This window comes from Anarhichas minor, unplaced genomic scaffold (assembly GCF_050575085.1).
Source record: "Anarhichas minor isolate MPS153535 unplaced genomic scaffold, ASM5057508v1 ptg000137l, whole genome shotgun sequence".
NCBI lineage: Eukaryota > Metazoa > Chordata > Actinopteri > Perciformes > Anarhichadidae > Anarhichas > Anarhichas minor.
In genome coordinates, this window is record NW_027466583.1 from 1,151,278 (window position 1) to 1,169,869 (window position 18,592).

Sequence of the window (18,592 nt, forward strand, 5' to 3'; positions counted from 1 at the left end):
TTTTGTTTTTGTTACTCATCGTAATATATCGATACAATATCAATATCGTGATATTCGACTAGATATCGTCTTATATTTGGGATATTGTAATATTGTAAAATGGCGTAAATGTTGTGAAGAAGAAGAAGTTCCTGAATAAATCCTAAAGGCTGAAATCTAAAACTACGTTTTTACAGAAACAAAACCAGAAAATCTGTACAATACAAATGTAGAGTTCCATGTCAATAAAAAGGCTCTTAGAGAGCAGCTCACTTTGGTTTTATCAAACAAACTGGAGCCATTTGTTTGGGACTATTTTCAGCGGCGGATCAGACTTTAGGCCTCTAGTCAGCCAGCGGTGAGCTCGTCTCTGTTTAACCAACGGGAGCTGAGTCTGCAGTTCACACACCGCTCTGTGTGTGTGTGTGCGTGTGTATGTGTGTGTGTGTGTGTGTGTGTGTGTGTGTGTGTGTGTGTATGTGAAGCCATTTGGTGGTTCAAGGGAAGATAAACCGCTGTGACCTCAGCATTGCTCCGTTTGAGTGTCAACCACTCGCTGCAGAGTTCCCATGATGCTCCACACTCACGTGTGTGTGTGTGTGTGTGTGTGTGAGAGAGAGCAACATTTTGCTGTGGTGGAAATTCTGAGTGCATTTGGTTGGCTGTGGTTAGGTGAGTGTGTGTGTTCTTGTACTTCTAGCTTTGTGAGGACCAGGGTTAAGTTCTGCACAGTGAGGACTTGTTTTTCTGGGCTTTTCATCTCCTTCCTGTATAATACTTCTACAATATGTATTTAAACACGTTATCAAGGTGTTTTAATTGACTGACTTTTGAAAAGTCACGTAAAAGAGAAATTCTGGAATAAAAAGTGCAAAAAACATTTTTCTCGTTTTCTTTTCTTCTTTTTCGTTTGTTCTATTTAAACTGATGACAACTTGATTTCATCTTTAACAGTTATATTTTATGAGATGATGTTTGATGTAAAATGTGATTTGTGTCAAAGCATCATCAACAAATACGTTCAGTCCACTTCACAACATCCAGAAATACATGAAACTCTACAACTCGGTTCCTTTGTGTCCTTCCTCCTACTCCTCCTCCTCCTCTCTCTCTCTCCTCATCTTCCAGTCTGTCATGACGTCACGCGGTCCTCCTCCTGTCTCCGTCTCCAAATGTCCCTGAAGGAGCAGAGACCTCCTGAGAGGAGCGAGGGAGGACCGAGAGAAGACGGACCCGACATTCTTCTTCTTCTTCTTCGCTCCTTCGTGTCGTCGTCATGCTGGACACGCTCACCTTCCTCCTGGAGAAGCTCTTCCTCCTCGCGCACATCAAGCTGTCCAGCCTGCTGCCTCCTCTGCGCCGCCGAGAGCCGCCGCTCACCAGGCGCTGCGACCGGGACGAGGCTCCCGTGCAGCCCGCCGGAGCCCCGCACAAGTTCCGCCGGGGGGACCTGCTGGAGGTCCCGCGGACTCTCTTCACCCACTTCGGCATCTACCTGGGCGACGACCGGGTGGCGCACCTCATCCCGGACATCCTCCCGGCGCTGACCGCCGACAGCCGGCAGATCCAGGAGATGGTGACCAACGCACGGCTGCTGCTCGGGGTGCTGTCCAAGCGCGCCACCGTCCGCGTGGACTCCGTAGAGGACTTTGCGTACGGAGGTGGGATCCTGCTCAACGCCATGGACCGGGCGGTGCTCCGGAGCCCGCTGTCCGAGGAGGAGGTGGCCCGGCGGGCGGAGCGGCTGGTGGGCTCCGTGTCCTACAGCCTGCTGTGGAACAACTGCGAGCACTTCGTCACCTACTGCCGCTACGGCACCGCGCAGAGCCTGCAGACCGACAAGGTGAGAATCCGGCTCCGGGGTGGCGCTTTTGACGCGTGCGGTAACACGTTCCTTTCATTTTTACGCGCGTGATTGGAGGCGGGTGCTTTGATGTTTTTGTTGTTTCTGCTGCTTTTCACACCAGAGATCCAGCAGTTTGTTCAGAGATGGAGAAGTTTAGAGGAGTTCACACTGAAGCCTCACGAGCTGTTAGTGGAACATTCTGCTTTTAAAGGGTTTTCTAGTGAAGCTGCTCTTTCTGGGGATCATGTGCGCTTTTTACGCACAGAGGGGGGTCTCCGTGTCGGACTGCGTGCAGCTTAATGAAACACAGAGAGCTTGTTCTGTTCTTTAGGTCGTAACTTCAGTGGGTTCACTGGCTGCTGGTCAGATCTGTAAGGGGGGGGGGCTGTTTGTGCAAACAGAATGAAAACATGACGTCAAAAATACACCAAAACATCAGATAATAAAGAAATAAAAACGAGTAAAAGCACAAGTCTACAGTCAAATGTGCAGAACAACATGAGACAAAGTGTCTCATGTCTCAAAACAAATCTGTCCTCCACAATCCTATGAGTTCAAAATATGATGAAATGTCCCTAAAAGTCAACAGATGTTTCTATAAGCGGAGGTGTGATGTGTTTTCACATGAAGATTTAAGTTCTCAGGTGTAAAAGCTGAACTTCTCCGTCAGCTTCTGAGTTGTTTTTTTTCTTCTTTTTAAACGAGAGGAAAATGTGGGTCGCGCTTTGGAAAAAGTCCTGAGAACAAGAGCTGCATTCAGACCGGAGCCGCCTGCAGAAACCAGAGTCAGACTGATGATGACGATGATGATGAAGGAGGAGGCCTCTCATCTCATTCAGGTCTCTTTAGGCTGCTCTGGTTTATAGAATGTTCGTCTGGACCTTTTTTTATTTACTTAATCCAGCTCTGATATCGATCGTCCTTCTTGTTTAGGCCGTAAGAGCAGGAATGGTGGACTCCGCCACTGACAGTTATACAGAGACTTGAATACAGAAAGTAAAGACAATAAATGGCTTTCAAAGAGAAAAATACAAAAGCATAAATTATAACTTTAATATGCTAAGTAATGCAAACAGTTCTCCTTCTTATTGACTGTGCTACCGTGATGTTTTAAAAGCCGAACATGGCATTAAAACACTAACAGTTGGATGTTTGATTCAAGTCACGTTTGGTGTATTTTGGTGTAAAAACGTGTGTGTGTGTGTGTGTGGGGGGGGGGGGGGGGGGGGGGGGGCGTGGCCTGTTTGTCCGTTCAGACCCTCCTGCAGCAGAGAGAGTTTTCCCCGATCGAGTTTCACTTCCTGTAATTGCTAACCTAAACATCTTAACCTGCCTGCAGTCTGGCAGTCTGCTTCTTAATGGGGGGCCAACAGGAGCTCTCCCAGGGGCCTCAGGGGGCCCCCACAGTAAAATAAACAACAGGTCATTTATATTCTTGATTCTTTTACTAGAAGTTTGCTCAGAGAGAGAAGTGAATATTTGATACAAGGAGAAATTGAAGCACAATGAATGGACATGAAAGAAAGCTTTGCAGCATTCACATGTTGATTAGAATTCAACTGTGAACGCTCTCAATGAAGCTTCGCAGCTTTCCAATTATTCCTCACATCACTACAAATTTGTAACTCGTCACATTACGACCACTATATTTGGCAACAATATCGATTATCGATGTAAGTGTTCAAGTGGTCCATCAAGCTAAATTACAGTCCGTCCAAGATTCTATAATTTGAGGATTTGCAGATTTCCTGTTTTTATTTGACAGTTAACAGAATGTCTTTGTGTTCGAGACCTTTGGTCGAACAAAACAAGACGTTTGAAGACGTCACCTGGACCCTTTAGAGACTAAACGATCAATCAAATATAAAAATCGATACCATAATATATATGTAATCCATCTTTAGATGTCAGAAGTCATCACATACACATGTTTACCACAGAAACCTGCTGCTTCTTCTACTAACGATGTCCTTCTATTCCCACTTTTAAACATTGCTTTATATATATTAATATTATTCCCCCTTCTTCCAGTTCTGTGAGTGGCTGAAGTCTCTGATCCGGGATCAGCGTAGCGTGGTCCTGACGGCGCTGCTGGGTCTCCTGTCCGTGGCGTGTTTGGGGATGTCTTTCAGCACCGCCCTGCCGACCCTCCTCGTCCCCTTCACCCTGTGGATGGCCAGCTAGGAGCTCCAGGAACCACGTTCATGTTCACCCGTCCGTGTTTGAGCCGCCATGTTGGAACACTGACAGACAGGAAGTAGTCGTCTGCAAAGAAGTTGACCGTCAAACTCTGTGCTAATAACGTTAACGAGGACTCTCGTAGGTGCTGCAACCAGAAGTGATGCATTTTCTTAACAGAAGAAGAACAGGGAAGTTAGCATTAGCAACATTAGCAAACGATAAAAAAAGACATTTAAATGGCCTGAAAGACTAAAACTGTTTGATTGACAGATGTTGTTTTGAGCGCTCAGCAACAAAGAGACCAAAAATCATTTAAGAGCTCATCTGTTTTACTGAAGCTAAAGCTTTTATTTTGAAATTGTCATTGAGGAAATGTTTTATTGTCTTCCAATTTTATATTTTTCAACATCTCAATTCCTACTGAAGACGTAGATATTATAAATATTTTAAAATAATAGCTTTGACAAAATCATATTTTTATTTGCGGATATAATGAAGAACTTGTTCTTGTTTTTCAACCAGAGCTTAATAGCAACATGTCATTTTCTGCCAGTTAGGAGTCTCTCAATCCAAAGAGTTTTGGTGACGCGGTGAAGCAGCCGGGGATCATGGGAGTTGTAGTCTTCATTGCGGTCAGCCTCTCCCGTTACAAGGTCTTAAAAATCGGTGTTTCTCCGAACGTTACCTTGAAATAATAATTAAAATAATACGATTTCTCTGGTTTGAAAATTGTTGGAAAAATTTGGGATGATGTAAGTACACACCTGAACAACATACATAAATCTAGTTGTTTTTGGACATTTTAATGTGGAAAAGGAGGAAAACTGGTTATTTTTCCAGCTCGGCTACAAAATATTTTTGAGTTTAACTTAAAGTCAGTTTACCAGATTTCTAACTGCTTTTGTTGTTGTTTTTTGTACTACTTCCAAATCAGGAACGATCACAAAACACATTCACAGTGAAACTGTAACTCTGCGTCGGCCATCTTGACTGTAGTTCCACGTCGGCCATCTTGACTGTAGTTCCACGTCGGCCCCTCTGCTGAAGCTCTTCTTGTAAATATCTGTACATATTCTTCACAACCTGATTGTTTCTCTAACAGTCAAAATGTTCTGAACAGAATTTATTTTTTACGACGCTGTAACACTTTATATGTGTTTCTATGTAAATAAAGTCGGTGGACTCTTTGGATTCTTCAAGTTTCTGGTGATTTGTTTTGGTCGACTGAATTGAATTCATCATCGGTGCATAAAAGCATCGGCATGAATATTATTAAAATGTGGAGCTTGTTTTGAATTTCTTCTTTTTTGTCTACTTTCATATTTTCTCTGGACATTAAACTATTAATTCTTCAAAACTTTTCCTTCGTTTTGATGAAATTATGAGCTTGTTTGTGTTGAAAAGTGAAAATCCATTTTAATTTAAATGCTTTGTCGGATCTACTCGTTCAGGACGTCCAGTGATCTTTGACCTTTATCTCCCTCTGCTGGCCGACTAGAGGAACTACAACAACATCAACACCTCCAGTAGAGGTCAGTGTCACTCTCTTTAGCCTCCTACGCCCGAGCTCCCACCTCCAGCTCCCATCTCCATTATCCCAAATTCCCTCCTCCATCTTCCCACCTCCTTCCTCCCAGATCTATCCCCCCCCCCCCCCCCCCCCCCCCCCCCCGCTCCTCGCTCACGGCCCCAGGTATTGCTTCAGAGTATGTTTCAGTGTGTTTCCCTCTCTGTGTTGCTGCTGTTGGGAAACAGAGTGTGAAATAATTGAGAAATGGTCGCATAATGTTGCTTAATTACAATAATCCGGATGCTGAAGCAGCTCTATTGTTCTATTGTTCTATTGTTCTGAGGGTTTATGTGATTTCACTGAGTCCAACGAGTTCTGACTGCTTCCTGTTTCTTCCTGCTGTTAGACAATAACACAGTTATTGTTTTATTATTGATTAGCAGGATTAAAGTATGACAAGAAGAGCTTCTGATTTTGAGATTATTTATGCTGAAATATATAATCATATAATACGTTTCTATATTTCATAAATTGTGCATGAAAAGTGAAAGTAACTGAAGCTGAAGTAGTGAAGTAAAAACGACAATATTCTCCTTTTAAATGTAGTACAAGAGCGAATACTCCAGTATAGTACATCTACTTCAAAATTATACTCAAGTACTGTACTTGAGTAAATGTACTTAGTTACATTTCATTAAACTCATAAAATTAACATCTTTATACTCTCACTAATCCCCCCCCCCCCCCCCCCCCCCCGAGAACAGAACCACCTATAAGGAGTCGGCTTCCTTCTTCTTCTTCTTCTTCCTCTCACCATGTTCCCTCTGCAGCTGCTCGTTCTGCTCTTCATCTCCACACAGAGACCCGACCTGCGAGACGGGAAGAGGCCGAGGGAGGAGGAGGAGGAGGAGGACGAGGACGGACGGTCGGCGGGGAGGAAGGACAGGAAGTCGTCTCTCAGGAGGGGAGACCTGCTGCAGGTCCCCAGGACTCTGTTCACACACTTTGGGATTTATTTGGGGGGAGACAGGTGAGAGTTCGCCTGTTTCTTTTCCTTTCCTCTGTTCTGTCCTTTCCTTTCCTCCATCCTAATGACACCACTCTTTTTCCTTTCCTTCATTTCCTTTCTTTTCATTAACTCTCTCTTATGTTCTTTCCTTTCCTCTCCTCTTTCCTTGTCCTTTCCTGTCCTATATTACCTCTTTCCTTTCCTCCCCTCTCCTCTGTCCTAATCACATATTTTCTTTTCCTCCTTCCTTTGTGACCTTGTTCCTTCCCTTTCCTTTTCTTTCCTTTCCTCCACTCTCTCCTATGTCTCCTTTTCTTTCCTTTCCTTTTCTATACTCTCGCCTATGTCCTTTCCTTTCCTTTCCTCTCTCCTTTCATTTCTTCTCCTTTCCTTTCATGACCTCTCTCCTTTCCTTTCCTACTTCCTTTCCTTCCTTCACTGTCTCCTTTGTCGTCTCCTTTCCTTTGCTCTCTCCAGAGTCGCTCACTTCATCCCAGACATCATGCCCGTCGTCTCCAGTGATCAGTGCAGAATCGGACGGATGGTGACCGACAGCAGGCTGCTGCTGGGAGTCCTGGCCAAGGTACCAGAGCGCCCGTCCACATCCACAGAGTCCAGAGTCCACAGAGTCCACATCCACAGAGTCCAGAGTCCACAGAGTCCACATCCACAGAGTCCAGAGTCCAGAGTCCACAGAGTCCAGAGTCCACTGGACCTCACTGAGTGAAGAAACATTCATTCATATTTACATAAACACTTGTGTCAGCATAACGCACTAAAGAGCAGAACAAATACCTTCTAGAGTAGCATCCTCGCCTCTCTGGGTTCAGCTCATTCAGTCAAAGTGTTTCTGGACTGAGATCCTGTAAAGAAGACACATGAGAGAGGAATCAGTATTCTGTCAAAAAAAAGTTCAGTTTTTTCATATTTTCAGAAGTTTCATGAAGGAAATAAAAAAATTTATTTTGTTATAAATATGAAATGCTGGTGATGTTCCTGATCTGTTCACAACGAATGAACAAACTAATACACTAAGAGAACGCACTAACATGGTGACTAAACTAAACTAATCTAAACTAAACTAAGCTAAACTAAACTAAACTAAACTAAACTAAACTAAACTAAACCAACCACTGTTGGTAACATTGAGTCCATGAGGAGGTGACTAAAGGACTAGACTCAGGACTAAAGGACTAGACTCAGGACTAAAGGAGTAGACTCACGTCTAAAGGACTAGACTCAGGTCTAAAGGACTAGACTCAGGACTAAAGGACTAGACTCAGGTCTAACTGTGATAACTGGCTCTTGGTCCTCAGAGGGGCTCTGTGAGGGTGGACTCGCTGGAGGACTTCGCTTTCGGAGCTCAGATCTTCGTGAACACTTTGGACGAGGTGAGAGAGGAAACATGTCGGGTTTCACTCAAAGTTTATGGAGAAAAAAATAAATCAAATCAAGCAAACTAACTGACTTATGAACTTATGAATGTATGAACTTATGAACGTATGAACTTATGAACGTATGAACTTATGAACTTATGAACGTATGAACATTGAACTTATGAACATATGAACTTATGAACTTATGAACGTATGAACTTATGAACGTATGAACTTATGAACATATGAACTTATGAACTTATGAACGTATGAACTTATGAACGTATGAACTTATGAACTTATGAACGTATGAACGTATGAACTTATGAACGTATGAACTTATGAACGTATGAACTTATGAACTTATGAACGTATGAACTTATGAACGTATGAACTTATGAACTTATGAACTTATGAACTTATGAACGTATGAACTTATGAACTTATGAACTCTTGGACTACGGTTCTAACAAACTAACGAACTGCAATGTATCATGTTTTTATATGCAAAAAGTGTCAAATAAATGTAGCGATGTAAAAGATACAATATTTGTGTCTGAGATGTTATGAAGTAGAAGTATAGAGTCAGAAAGTACTTTGTTCTTCGGTACAGTACCTGAGTACATATCGTAGTGCCAGTAGCAGTAGTACTCATACAGTAATCCGGTTACCTGTCCTCTACAGGTGTGCAGCCGCCCGGCGCTGCAGCCGGAGGAGGTGGCAAGGAGGGCGGAGAAGCTTCAGGGTCACGTGACCTACAGCCTGCTGTGGTACAACTGTGAACACTACGTCATGTACTGTCGCTACGGCACCGTCATGAGCTACCAGACCTTTCAGGTACCACACCGGATCAGACTGAAGGAGGAGAACCAGGTCCACTAATGTCTGAGTTATTAGACTGAAGGAGGAGAACTAAATATACTAAATATACACAAAAAGTATCTTATGTGGTGGATATCAGTGGGAAAGTTCTGTGTACAGTACAGTATATTCTGTGTACTGTATATACTGTACTGTATACTCTGTGTACTGTATATACTGTACTGTATACTCTGTGTACTGTATATACTGTACTGTATACTCGGTGTACTATATATACTGTCCTTTAAATGCTCTATATACTCTTTATACTGTACTGTATATACTGTTTGTATAGTATACAGGTTATAGTGTATTTACTGTGTACTCTGAGTCTCTAGCAGAAAGCTGCAGTTTAAAGCTGATCACAGATCAGATCAGCTTTAAACTTTAATTGGTTTAAACCTTCAAGTTGCAACAGTGAAGTTTAATAAAAGATCTTTTGTTTCCTGGATTTTACAGCTTTCGATTAAAACTGTGAAAGGAGACTCTGATGAAGTCTCTTATTGTGAAACTCTTTTAGTAACATCAGTACAGAGAATAATTCATCAACAAGCTGAAGCAGAAAGAAAATAATAATTAAAATGAGTTGAGATGATGTTTCTTTTACTGTAAGTTTAATATCTTTAAACAGAACAAAAGCACACAGAGCATCATCGGAGTACTGCTCACTTCCTGTAATAGTATTTAATACTAATAATCAGTGTAACAATGAAATAAAAAGAGACAATAGAAGAGTAATAAATACATATATGAACATTTAGCAATAAAGATATTCAGATGTTCATGTGACTCAAAAAGAAAATCAAACAGAAAGTATTTTTTCCTGCTTCTTATCAAACCCTGTACATCTCTACTCGTCCTCTTCTTCTTCCTCCTCTTCTTCTTCTTCTTGTTCTTCTTCTTCAGTTCTGTAAGACGGCGAGGAAGCTGTTGCTGAGTCGGCGCGTTGCAAAGGTGACGGTGGTGTTGGGTCTGAGCCTGCTCCTCCAGCTCGGGGCTCTGACCTCCTGCTCCGTCACCATCGCCGTCCTGCTGCCCTTCCTCATCTGGATGGCCGCATGAACACATGAAGTACACATGAAGTACACATGAAGTACACATGAGAATTACCTGTAAAAAATGACATGATAATAAATATTAAAGATTTTATTTTTGTGGTATTTGCTGAGCTACTATCATCAAAAATAATTTTGTATATTTGTGTTTTAATCATCGATAAGAAACATTTTTTGAAGTATTTTGCCTGAAATAATAAGGGCAACATGCAAGATCAAGCAATTTATATTTCTCTTAGATTAAATTAATTTAATTTAATATTTTGACTTTTTAAAATTATATTGTATTTTATATTTGCTGTGCTTGTTATTAATTTTATTTTGTATTTGATTATGTTATTTCCTTTCAGTTTTCCTGAGTTTCACTTCATTATATTTTTTTCTTTTTTTATTTCATTATTATTTATCATAATAACAATATGAATGTCTTTTAATTAAAGACATAACTGCCATAAAGTCATGATGTTACACACTCCGGTACAGCAGGTGGCGGTATAACCCTTAAACGTTGGTTCGTAGTCCTTCAATAAATTAACGAAGAAGAAGAAATAACAACACAGAAACAACAATGGAGGCCGAGGCTCCCTTCGACGTCGGCACCATGTCTAAAGCCGAGATTCTGAGAGGAATCGTGGCCGATAAACTGACAACAGCCGCGCAGGAGATCTTCGCGGTCGTCCAGAGAACCGTGGCCGGCTACGAGGAGGAGGCGTCGGGTCTGAGGCAGGAGATCGACCGGCAGAGGAGGCTGCTGGAGCTCCTCGCGCAGCCGGAGATCAAGCTGGAGACGACAGGTCTGGATCTTCTTCGTTGGTTTTTATAACACAACTAAAGCCCTCTACTACATGTACTACACTGTATACTACTAACAGTAACAACATCCGGGTATTTCTGACATCCTGTGGATTACAGGCTCGTTCGGAATGAGCCAGACATGCGCAGTAACGATCACCGGTGTTACGGTTCATCAAGCGACCGTGTTAACTGGTGTTAACATCTCTGTAGTGGGTTATCTATATCTAATATATTTATATATTCTGTCTCTGATCCAGATGACCAGTTTCCTGTCTGCCAGCCGGCTGGAGGAGGAGGAGGAGGAGGAGGAGGAGGAGGAGGAGGAGAACCTCGAGAACCTCCTGAGGAGGAAGAGCAGTACACATATGAGTTTAGTACGTCTTTAAATCCTCTTTAAAAATAATGAATAACGTTAATTCAATCAGCCGGTTTTAGTTTTCTGACACAAACGTGTTAAATAAAGAAATAAAGATAATAAATACTTCCTCTCTGTACTCGTTAAAACACAAAGTGATCCACGTTTAGTTCTCTCAGTTGTTGCAAAATCAAAATGTTGACTCTTTTTATTTATGTATGTTTTTGTTCAGATATGGACTCTGGAGACTTCTTCGGCCATGCTGAGGAGGAGGAGGAGGAGGAGGAGGAGGAGGAGGAGCAGGAGGAGGAGGAGCCAGGACAGAGCACCAGTCTGGATCAGGAGGATCTGAGGGACCCGGATCACCAGAGACCGTCTGTGGAGAGGAAGGGGGCTCCTCTAAACCTCCGAGTTGGTCTGCTGCAGGACTCTCAGAGCGACTCGCTCACAGAAGACGGTGAGAGTCCAACAGGAAGTGAAACGTTGAGTTCATGCTGGAAACACAAAGCAACACATAGAATATGATCAACTAATCAACCTGCAGCTGAGTGTTTGTTTGAGCAAACAAAGATGATAATATGAAGGATGAGTTTCTTCTGGAGGTTTGGTTTAGATTTGAGCTTAATAATTCATTTGGAGGTAAACGTTTGTGCATCTTCATCAGAAGGAATAACTATAACTGAATCTGTTTGTGTGTTAGAGGTGAAGTCCCCGGTGCAGGAGGTGAGGTGTCCCCGAGGCCTGCAGGAACCAGACTTCCTGGACCTGCTGAGGTCCACCTTCCCTCAGCTGACCGGACCGTTTGACGCCTTCACGACCGACGCGGCCGAGAAGCTGAGGCCACTGAACCTCCAGACGCTGACGCCAGAGGAGATCCAGAGGTGCATCGGATCCACGGGGAGAGGAGCAGCAGCGCTGTACATCAGAGTGAAGGTCCGTGTATTCTAGCTCTGAGCACGCGGCTCCCAAAGGTCCAGAGGGAACCTTCAATGTGCACATCTTCATGATTCAATAGTCAACTCTTGTTCTTCCTCCTCCTCCAGGCTCCTCCGCAGATAAAAGACGAAGACATCGAAGACGCAATAAGTTATGAAAACTGTCCGCATGCGAGGTGAGTGGAAACAATGATTTATTTATTATTAAGAAACCTGCACCATTTCTATTTATTTCATTTTCAAGGGGAATTTATTCTTCAATTAAATTTAACCAAAGAGTTATTATATATCCTTTCTATTGTTATTATTTCAGATTAGTTTCGTTTTTTGTTTTTATTTTCAATTTTTTAGATTTCAGGGCGAAATCAAAGCGTTATATATATATATATATATATACATACACATATATATAAGACTATGTAAGGCTTGGTGATTCATTATGCGTGAGTATGCCTGGAACCTCTACAGACGAGACCAGAAGGATCTGGAGCCCCAGAAGGAGCCCATGGCCTTACGAAGGTCTCAGGCTTCTGCTGCCACTTCTTCTCTCACGCGCGCAGGAAAAGGCCGAATCAAGTGCGACAGACTATCTTCTCCAGAACCGGACGCAGCACCCCCCCCACGCAAAAGGCCAAACTCTCGTGTGCCCCCCGATGTGAGAAAGGATGGCGTTGATCACTTCCCAACATGGGCAACCAGACAGAGATGCAAGCACTGCACAGGCAACCACTTCTCCCACGTCTACTGTGGCAAATGTAAAGTCCATCTCTGCCTGAACAAGGACAGGAACTGTTTCTCTGCCCACCACGAGGCCGAGGACAGAGGTTAAAGGTTAAGAACCAAACCAACTGAAATGTTCCAAAAGCAATGAACATCATTTGTTATTGTTTCTAAAACAAGCACTGTTTTGATCAATAATTGATCAATATGCCTGATGTATCAAATCTGATACAAAAAATGTCATGTATGTAAATAACTATTTTTTGACTAAAGGTCCAATAAACACTTCAATATCAAAAACATCTGAATTTTCTGAATATTACTGATGTGTCAGGCTTCACAGGGTTAAGTTATATAAATAGAAAACTAGCTTAATGATGTTCACAGATGTTCACAGATGTTCATTACACCTCAAGGAGGTAAACCGAAGGTCCAGAACACACACGTCAAAGGCACTCTTCCTGTTACTGAAGATATTTAAACATCACATCTTCATTCGCATCAAACCTGAGTTTCCTTAAGTCTTGTATTCACGATTGGATCCGTCTCTGAAGTCTTTTTGGCTCCTCGGGGATGTAGAAGCTCAAAGAGTCGTCCAGGTTTTTATGTTCTTAAGGCTGCTTAGAGTTTACTGGTTTGTTTCGTCTCGCTTGATCAATAGATACAACTGAGTATCGTCTGCATAACAATGAATGTTTCCTGATAATATTGCCTAAAGGAAGCACATATAAGGTGAATGAAATTGGTCCAAGCACAGAACCTTGTGGAACTCTGTTTTTTAAAACAGGGATTTTGTTTGATGGTTTTGTGCTTCACCTGTTTTCCCGTAGTGACGATATTTCGGGGGAGTCTCTCGGTACCATAGAAGAAGCTCACTCTCTCTCTGTGACAGCATCGACATCGGCGGATTGCCATGAGAGAGGAGGTTTGGTGGTGCATTCAATGCCCAAGGTAAAGTACTCTGGTCTCTGATGATAACAATGATGATGTCGTAATTATCATACATGAGTCTGTGCTCAAAGTCATCATTAAAGTTGATGTGCTGAGTTGAAATATCTGTGAATTACTGTTTTCCCTAAAAACAAGGGAAAAAATGTAATAAATCTTAAATTAAATAAAAAATAAACCCCCCTTTTTGTTCTAACACCCTTCCATATTTATATTTATTATTTTGTCTTTTTAGTGATCCATTTTATGATGAAAACAGGAAGAATGCATTGGTTGTTCATCTTCAGAGAAACATGTACATTTCAGAAGAAACCGTTTGTTGGTTAAAGTGCTAACATCACTCCTGAAATTACACAAATTGTGAAGAAGACAATAAATGATCACTATTTAGATTGAGTTTATTTTCTAACCAGCTTCATCAGAACCAATAGAAATACTGATCTTAAAAATATTCTGAGAAATTGGGTAATAATGCCCAATAATAATTTGTTCAGCTGAGGTGGAGACAACACTGGATCTTGCAATTCCCACAATAAATTATAAGCCCAAATCCTGGAAAAATTGATATTAATCAAGTAAGTCTCAGTTTTAGGTTTGCTACGGAGTTCTTGGTGTACGGTGACTTTTTATTTCTTTTCATTACAAACAACTCGATAATGGAATTTCGATCCGTGGTGATCGGTCAAATATCTACAAAGGCGAGTGTTGATGTTATTTATGGTTTCAGATAACTGTCTCTCTGTATGTTTCTCTGTTGCTACAGAAACTGAGAGGAGCGGTGGGACTCAAAAATCACAGCTGTCAGCACTGTGACAAGTCCTTCACAACATCGAGATATTTAAAGATCCACGAGAGAGGTCACTTTGAAGAGAAACCGTACAGTTGTGACCTGTGTACCAAAGCCTTCACCACTCCGTTTGACCTGAAGAGACACCATCGTGTTCACACTGGAGAGAAGCTACACGGATGTGATCAATGTGGGAAAACCTTTTTTCACGTTAGTAGCCTTAAAGCCCACCAGCGCACTCACACCGGAGAGAAACCATACGGGTGTGAACAATGTGGGAAAATGTTCACTCAGTTACCGCAATTAAAAATCCATCAACGCAGCCACACGGGAGAGAAACCATACGGCTGTAACCGGTGTGAGAAAGTGTTCGCAACTCCAGGTGTTCGGAAAATCCACATGCGCGTTCACACGGGAGAAAAAACGCATAGCTGTGAGTTTTGTGGGAAAACTTGCAAAACATCAAGTGACCTTAAGATCCACCGACGTATTCACACTGGAGAGAAACCGTACAGCTGTGATCTGTGTGAAAGAACGTTCACCACTCCGGGTCACCTGAAAATCCACAGACGTGTTCACACGGGAGAAAAACCGTACGGTTGTGATCAATGCGGGAAAGCTTTCGCTACTCCGAGTAATCTGAAAAGCCACCGACGTAGTCACACCGGAGAGAGACCGTACAGCTGTGATCAATGTGAGAAGTCTTTCACCATTCCAGGTCACCTGAAAACCCACAGACTTATTCACACTGGAGAGAAACCGTACAGCTGTGATCAATGTGGGAAAGCCTTCGCCACGCAAGGTAATCTGAAAATCCACGGACGTGTTCACGCCGGGGAGGAACCTTGCGGCTTCGATCAATGAGGAAAACCTGTTTTTTAAGGTAAAAAACAACCTGAAAGTCCACCTGCGCATTTATGCTGGAGAGAAACCATACAGCTGTGACTAACGTGATAGAACTTTCACTACTTCAGTAGTAGTGCTCTTCTTCATCTGGACGGCCACATAAACACGTAAAAAACTGAGCAGAGTAAATCATTTAAAAAGGAAGTATCTTGGAGGTTTGCTGTGGAACATTGTGGAAATTTCAAGTACACGTGAAAATAATCGGACAAAAATAACAAAAGTGTAATGATTGTATTCTTAAGTTTGTGGTATTTGCTGTGCTACTAAAATCATAAATGTACTGCAATAGTGTATAGTTGTGTTTAATGGTCAAAAGGAAACATGTTGGCGACACATTTAATACATCATATGTTTTTAAGCTTCCCATTTATTTGGATCACGAAAACTACAGTTCTGGGGGGGAGCAGCAGCAGCAGAAGGAAGTGACGCCACACAAACAGCTGTTCACCGCTCGCTGCCCGGTTCTTGTGTTAAAAATGTCTGTTTAATAATTTTTAAAAAAATGCGTTAACGCGCGATAACATAATTGTCGACGCGAGTTAACGCGATAATAATGCGTTAACTTGCCCAGCACTCATATTTATATATATTGTTTTTTTCTTCCTTGAAGAAACTCAAAAGCAAATACAGCAACATATAAGAATGAAAAAGAGTTTTACTGATGTGTTTGATTTGGTTTTCTCCATTTATTTTAGAATATTGTATTTTAGATTTTCTTATGTTTGATTATGTTTGATTAAATTTGACTGTTTTTGAAATTTTAATTTTAATTTCTTTTAGATTTTAGTGCCACACTATTTTTTGTGGAAAAAAATAAACAGTGCATCCCCTGCTTTATGGTCTGTTTGACTCTAAATGGACCATAATGTACTAAATGAACATCATGCTGTATTGAAGAAGACTTGAAACTAGAGATTGAGACCATAAACTCATGTTTACAATGTTTACTGAGGTAATAAATCAAGAGAGAAGTAGAGTCATTTTCTCATAGACTTCTATACAACCAGAGGAGTCGCCCCCTGGTGGACTCTAGAGAGAATGCAGCTTTAACACACTTCCTAATTTGCTTCGCTTGGCAGAACTGGAAGTTTCCAATTGGGGAGAACCATCCGTGAGGGTCGCAAGTGTCCGCAAAGTTGGTTCTCACAGGAAAGCGTTGCTACAAACTGTGTTGTCTCTCCCCCACTGTTGCCTATTCGTCTCTTCACCGAATCGTCGCTTCACCGATTCGTCTCTTCACTGATTCGTCTTTTCACCGATTCGTCTCTTCACTGATTCGTCATGCCACCGGCAGACAATAAACAACCACAGCCTTGATTATCGATGTACTACCAGGTTAGTTCAACATGTATCGCGGATACTAGGCGTAGCTGACCTTGTTGTCGTTACTAGCAGCTGTTGTGCAGTTAAATTCAGCATTTTATAATTCTACTTCTGGGTGACATTTTTGTGATTGAAAGTTTCCCACAAACCGACTGGAACTTGTGGCCTTATTTAGTAATTTATGGGCGTTGATCACACCAATGATCACTTATCATGAACGTGCACCTCCTCCTGAACAGGAGACCTTCATCAGGTTTAAACAATGACTTTAAGACTCAAGTGTTCCTGCATGAGTTCCACTATCTGTCTTCTCACAAGAGGAGACTAAATGTGTGAAGGAACAAGATGTGTTTGATAAACCACTGAAAGGATGTCGTACACTGAACCCCTGATGCCGATGGATGTGATGTGTTCTGTTTGGTTGTTGTCTGGGGATTGTGGAACGCTGCAAACTGCTCAGAGGAGAAGAGCTTTGTGTGCGCGAGCTGTTCAATCAGTGTCGACATCGACAGCTGATCAGCTGAGCTGCAGGAGGACCAGTCTGGTTCATGATAACCTGCAAACACCAGCTCTGAACTTCACTGCAGTAAACGCTTCAGCACTCATGCTTAGCGTCTCCTTTCATTTGTTCATGAGTGTAGAAATATTGATCTTCTGGGTTTCTTTTAAACATATTGTCGGAAAACAGCTGTTCTGCAACAGATTTCATGTTGACAGCATTCTGTGTGCGCTCAGTCTAATCAATATTCTGTCTCTGTTAATGAATGAATCCCATGAAGAGTGGGAAGTTATTGAACAAGAACATCTTCATGAAAGATTACAAAGAGAAAAACAGAAGATTTAAACCTGGTGAAGCTTTATATAGTGTTTCTATATTTATATTTATAGTTATTATATCGACATCGAGCTGGACCAGACATCTGGACTGTTTATACATTTACTCCTTCAACACATTAACCAGCGACACAAAGAAGAAAAGTCACAAAACAACAGGAAGTCAGACCGTTTATGAATGTGAACTAAAATGACGAGTGCGGAAAAGCCTTTCCTCAGATCGGCGACCTCGCGGTCCACCGGCGCATTCACACCGGAGAGAAACCGTACAGCTGCGACCACTGCGGGAAAAATTTCCGCAGAGCGAACCACCTGAACATCCACCGGCGCACGCACACCGGGGAAAAACCGCACAACTGCGATCAGTGCGGGAAGACTTTTTCCCAGATGGGCAACCTCAAAGTCCACCAGCGCATCCACACCGGGGAGAGACCGCACCGGTGTGACCAGTGTGGGAAAACCTTTTCACAGAGCAACACCCTTAACGTCCACCGACGCATTCACACTGCCGCTTCGTCCTGAACGTTCTTCAGAGACGAGACGTTTCCTCCAGCTTCTCTGCACACTATAGTCTGACTAACAGTCATTTTATGTTAGCGTGTTTGTTATTGTGGCTGCACCTACAGACAAGAGGAGCAGAAATCAGAGCTTGGCTGCTTTTGCTGCATAAAAAATAAATCGCTTGATCAATCGACCGCTATCAATTAACTTGTGTCTCCTTTCACAATAAAAGCAGGAAGTAGAAACATCTCTTCATGCTGCGTTCACACCAAACGTGAAGCGAATTCTAATTTTAATTTTTACTCACAATAAACGGATAAAAAAAGATACCAAAATAACTGCACAATGATGACGATTTGTAAAAAGTCTGAATGTTTTGTTAGTTCTCTCCGCAAGACGACAAGCAAACAACTTTTAAAATGCTTGTTTTCTGAATGCAGTTTGGTTATATTGGTGCTAGGCTACGCTAACATTGTTAGCAGCTCCATCTACACTCAAAAATAGTGCGAACGAGGAGTATTTTGGCGTCTTGTTTTTTAGCGTGGTGTTCGGTGTGAACAGAAGAAGTTGTGATGTTGGTGACGTCGTTTTCTTTTTTCTCGTTTACTTAAACTAGTGTTCACGTTGGCACCTGTTTTATATCGTCTTGATAAAATAAAAATTTTTTTGTC

The 18,592-nt window shown here is 42.1% G+C and overlaps 3 protein-coding genes across 3 annotated transcripts; all 3 read left to right on the forward strand.

Annotated features, from left to right (window-relative positions):
- The first annotated feature begins 1,255 nt into the window (after nt 1-1,255).
- On the forward strand, nt 1,256-4,220 carry LOC142943439 (lecithin retinol acyltransferase-like). The gene is made up of 2 exons (XM_076084955.1): nt 1,256-1,822; nt 3,857-4,220. The coding sequence occupies exons 1-2, from the start codon at nt 1,256-1,258 to the stop codon at nt 4,007-4,009; spliced, it is 720 nt and encodes a 239-aa protein (XP_075941070.1). The 3' UTR covers nt 4,010-4,220.
- A 2,111-nt stretch (nt 4,221-6,331) lies between these two features.
- On the forward strand, nt 6,332-9,883 carry LOC142943481 (lecithin retinol acyltransferase-like). Its single transcript, XM_076085014.1, has 5 exons — nt 6,332-6,546; nt 7,003-7,108; nt 7,842-7,916; nt 8,586-8,738; nt 9,669-9,883. Exons 1-5 carry the CDS (start codon nt 6,332-6,334, stop codon nt 9,822-9,824), a joined length of 705 nt encoding a protein of 234 aa, XP_075941129.1. The 3' UTR covers nt 9,825-9,883.
- A 1,364-nt stretch (nt 9,884-11,247) lies between these two features.
- Nucleotides 11,248-16,096, forward strand: LOC142943438 (uncharacterized). The gene is made up of 5 exons (XM_076084954.1): nt 11,248-11,424; nt 11,668-11,900; nt 12,011-12,078; nt 13,453-13,573; nt 14,334-16,096. Exons 4-5 carry the CDS (start codon nt 13,565-13,567, stop codon nt 15,219-15,221), a joined length of 897 nt encoding a protein of 298 aa, XP_075941069.1. The 5' UTR covers nt 11,248-11,424; nt 11,668-11,900; nt 12,011-12,078; nt 13,453-13,564; the 3' UTR covers nt 15,222-16,096.
- The last annotated feature ends 2,496 nt before the right edge of the window (nt 16,097-18,592 follow it).

Excerpts from the sequence above, each read along its gene's own strand:
- LOC142943439 (XM_076084955.1), top strand. The coding sequence starts at position 1,256 with ATGCTGGACACGCTCACCTTCCTCCTGGAGAAGCTCTTCCTCCTCGCG. Across the intron at positions 1,823-3,856 it reads AGAGCCTGCAGACCGACAAG|TTCTGTGAGTGGCTGAAGTC; the intron begins GTGAGAATCCGG and ends CCCTTCTTCCAG.
- LOC142943481 (XM_076085014.1), top strand. The coding sequence starts at position 6,332 with ATGTTCCCTCTGCAGCTGCTCGTTCTGCTCTTCATCTCCACACAGAGA. Across the intron at positions 6,547-7,002 it reads ATTTATTTGGGGGGAGACAG|AGTCGCTCACTTCATCCCAG; the intron begins GTGAGAGTTCGC and ends TGCTCTCTCCAG. Across the intron at positions 7,109-7,841 it reads TGCTGGGAGTCCTGGCCAAG|AGGGGCTCTGTGAGGGTGGA; the intron begins GTACCAGAGCGC and ends CTTGGTCCTCAG.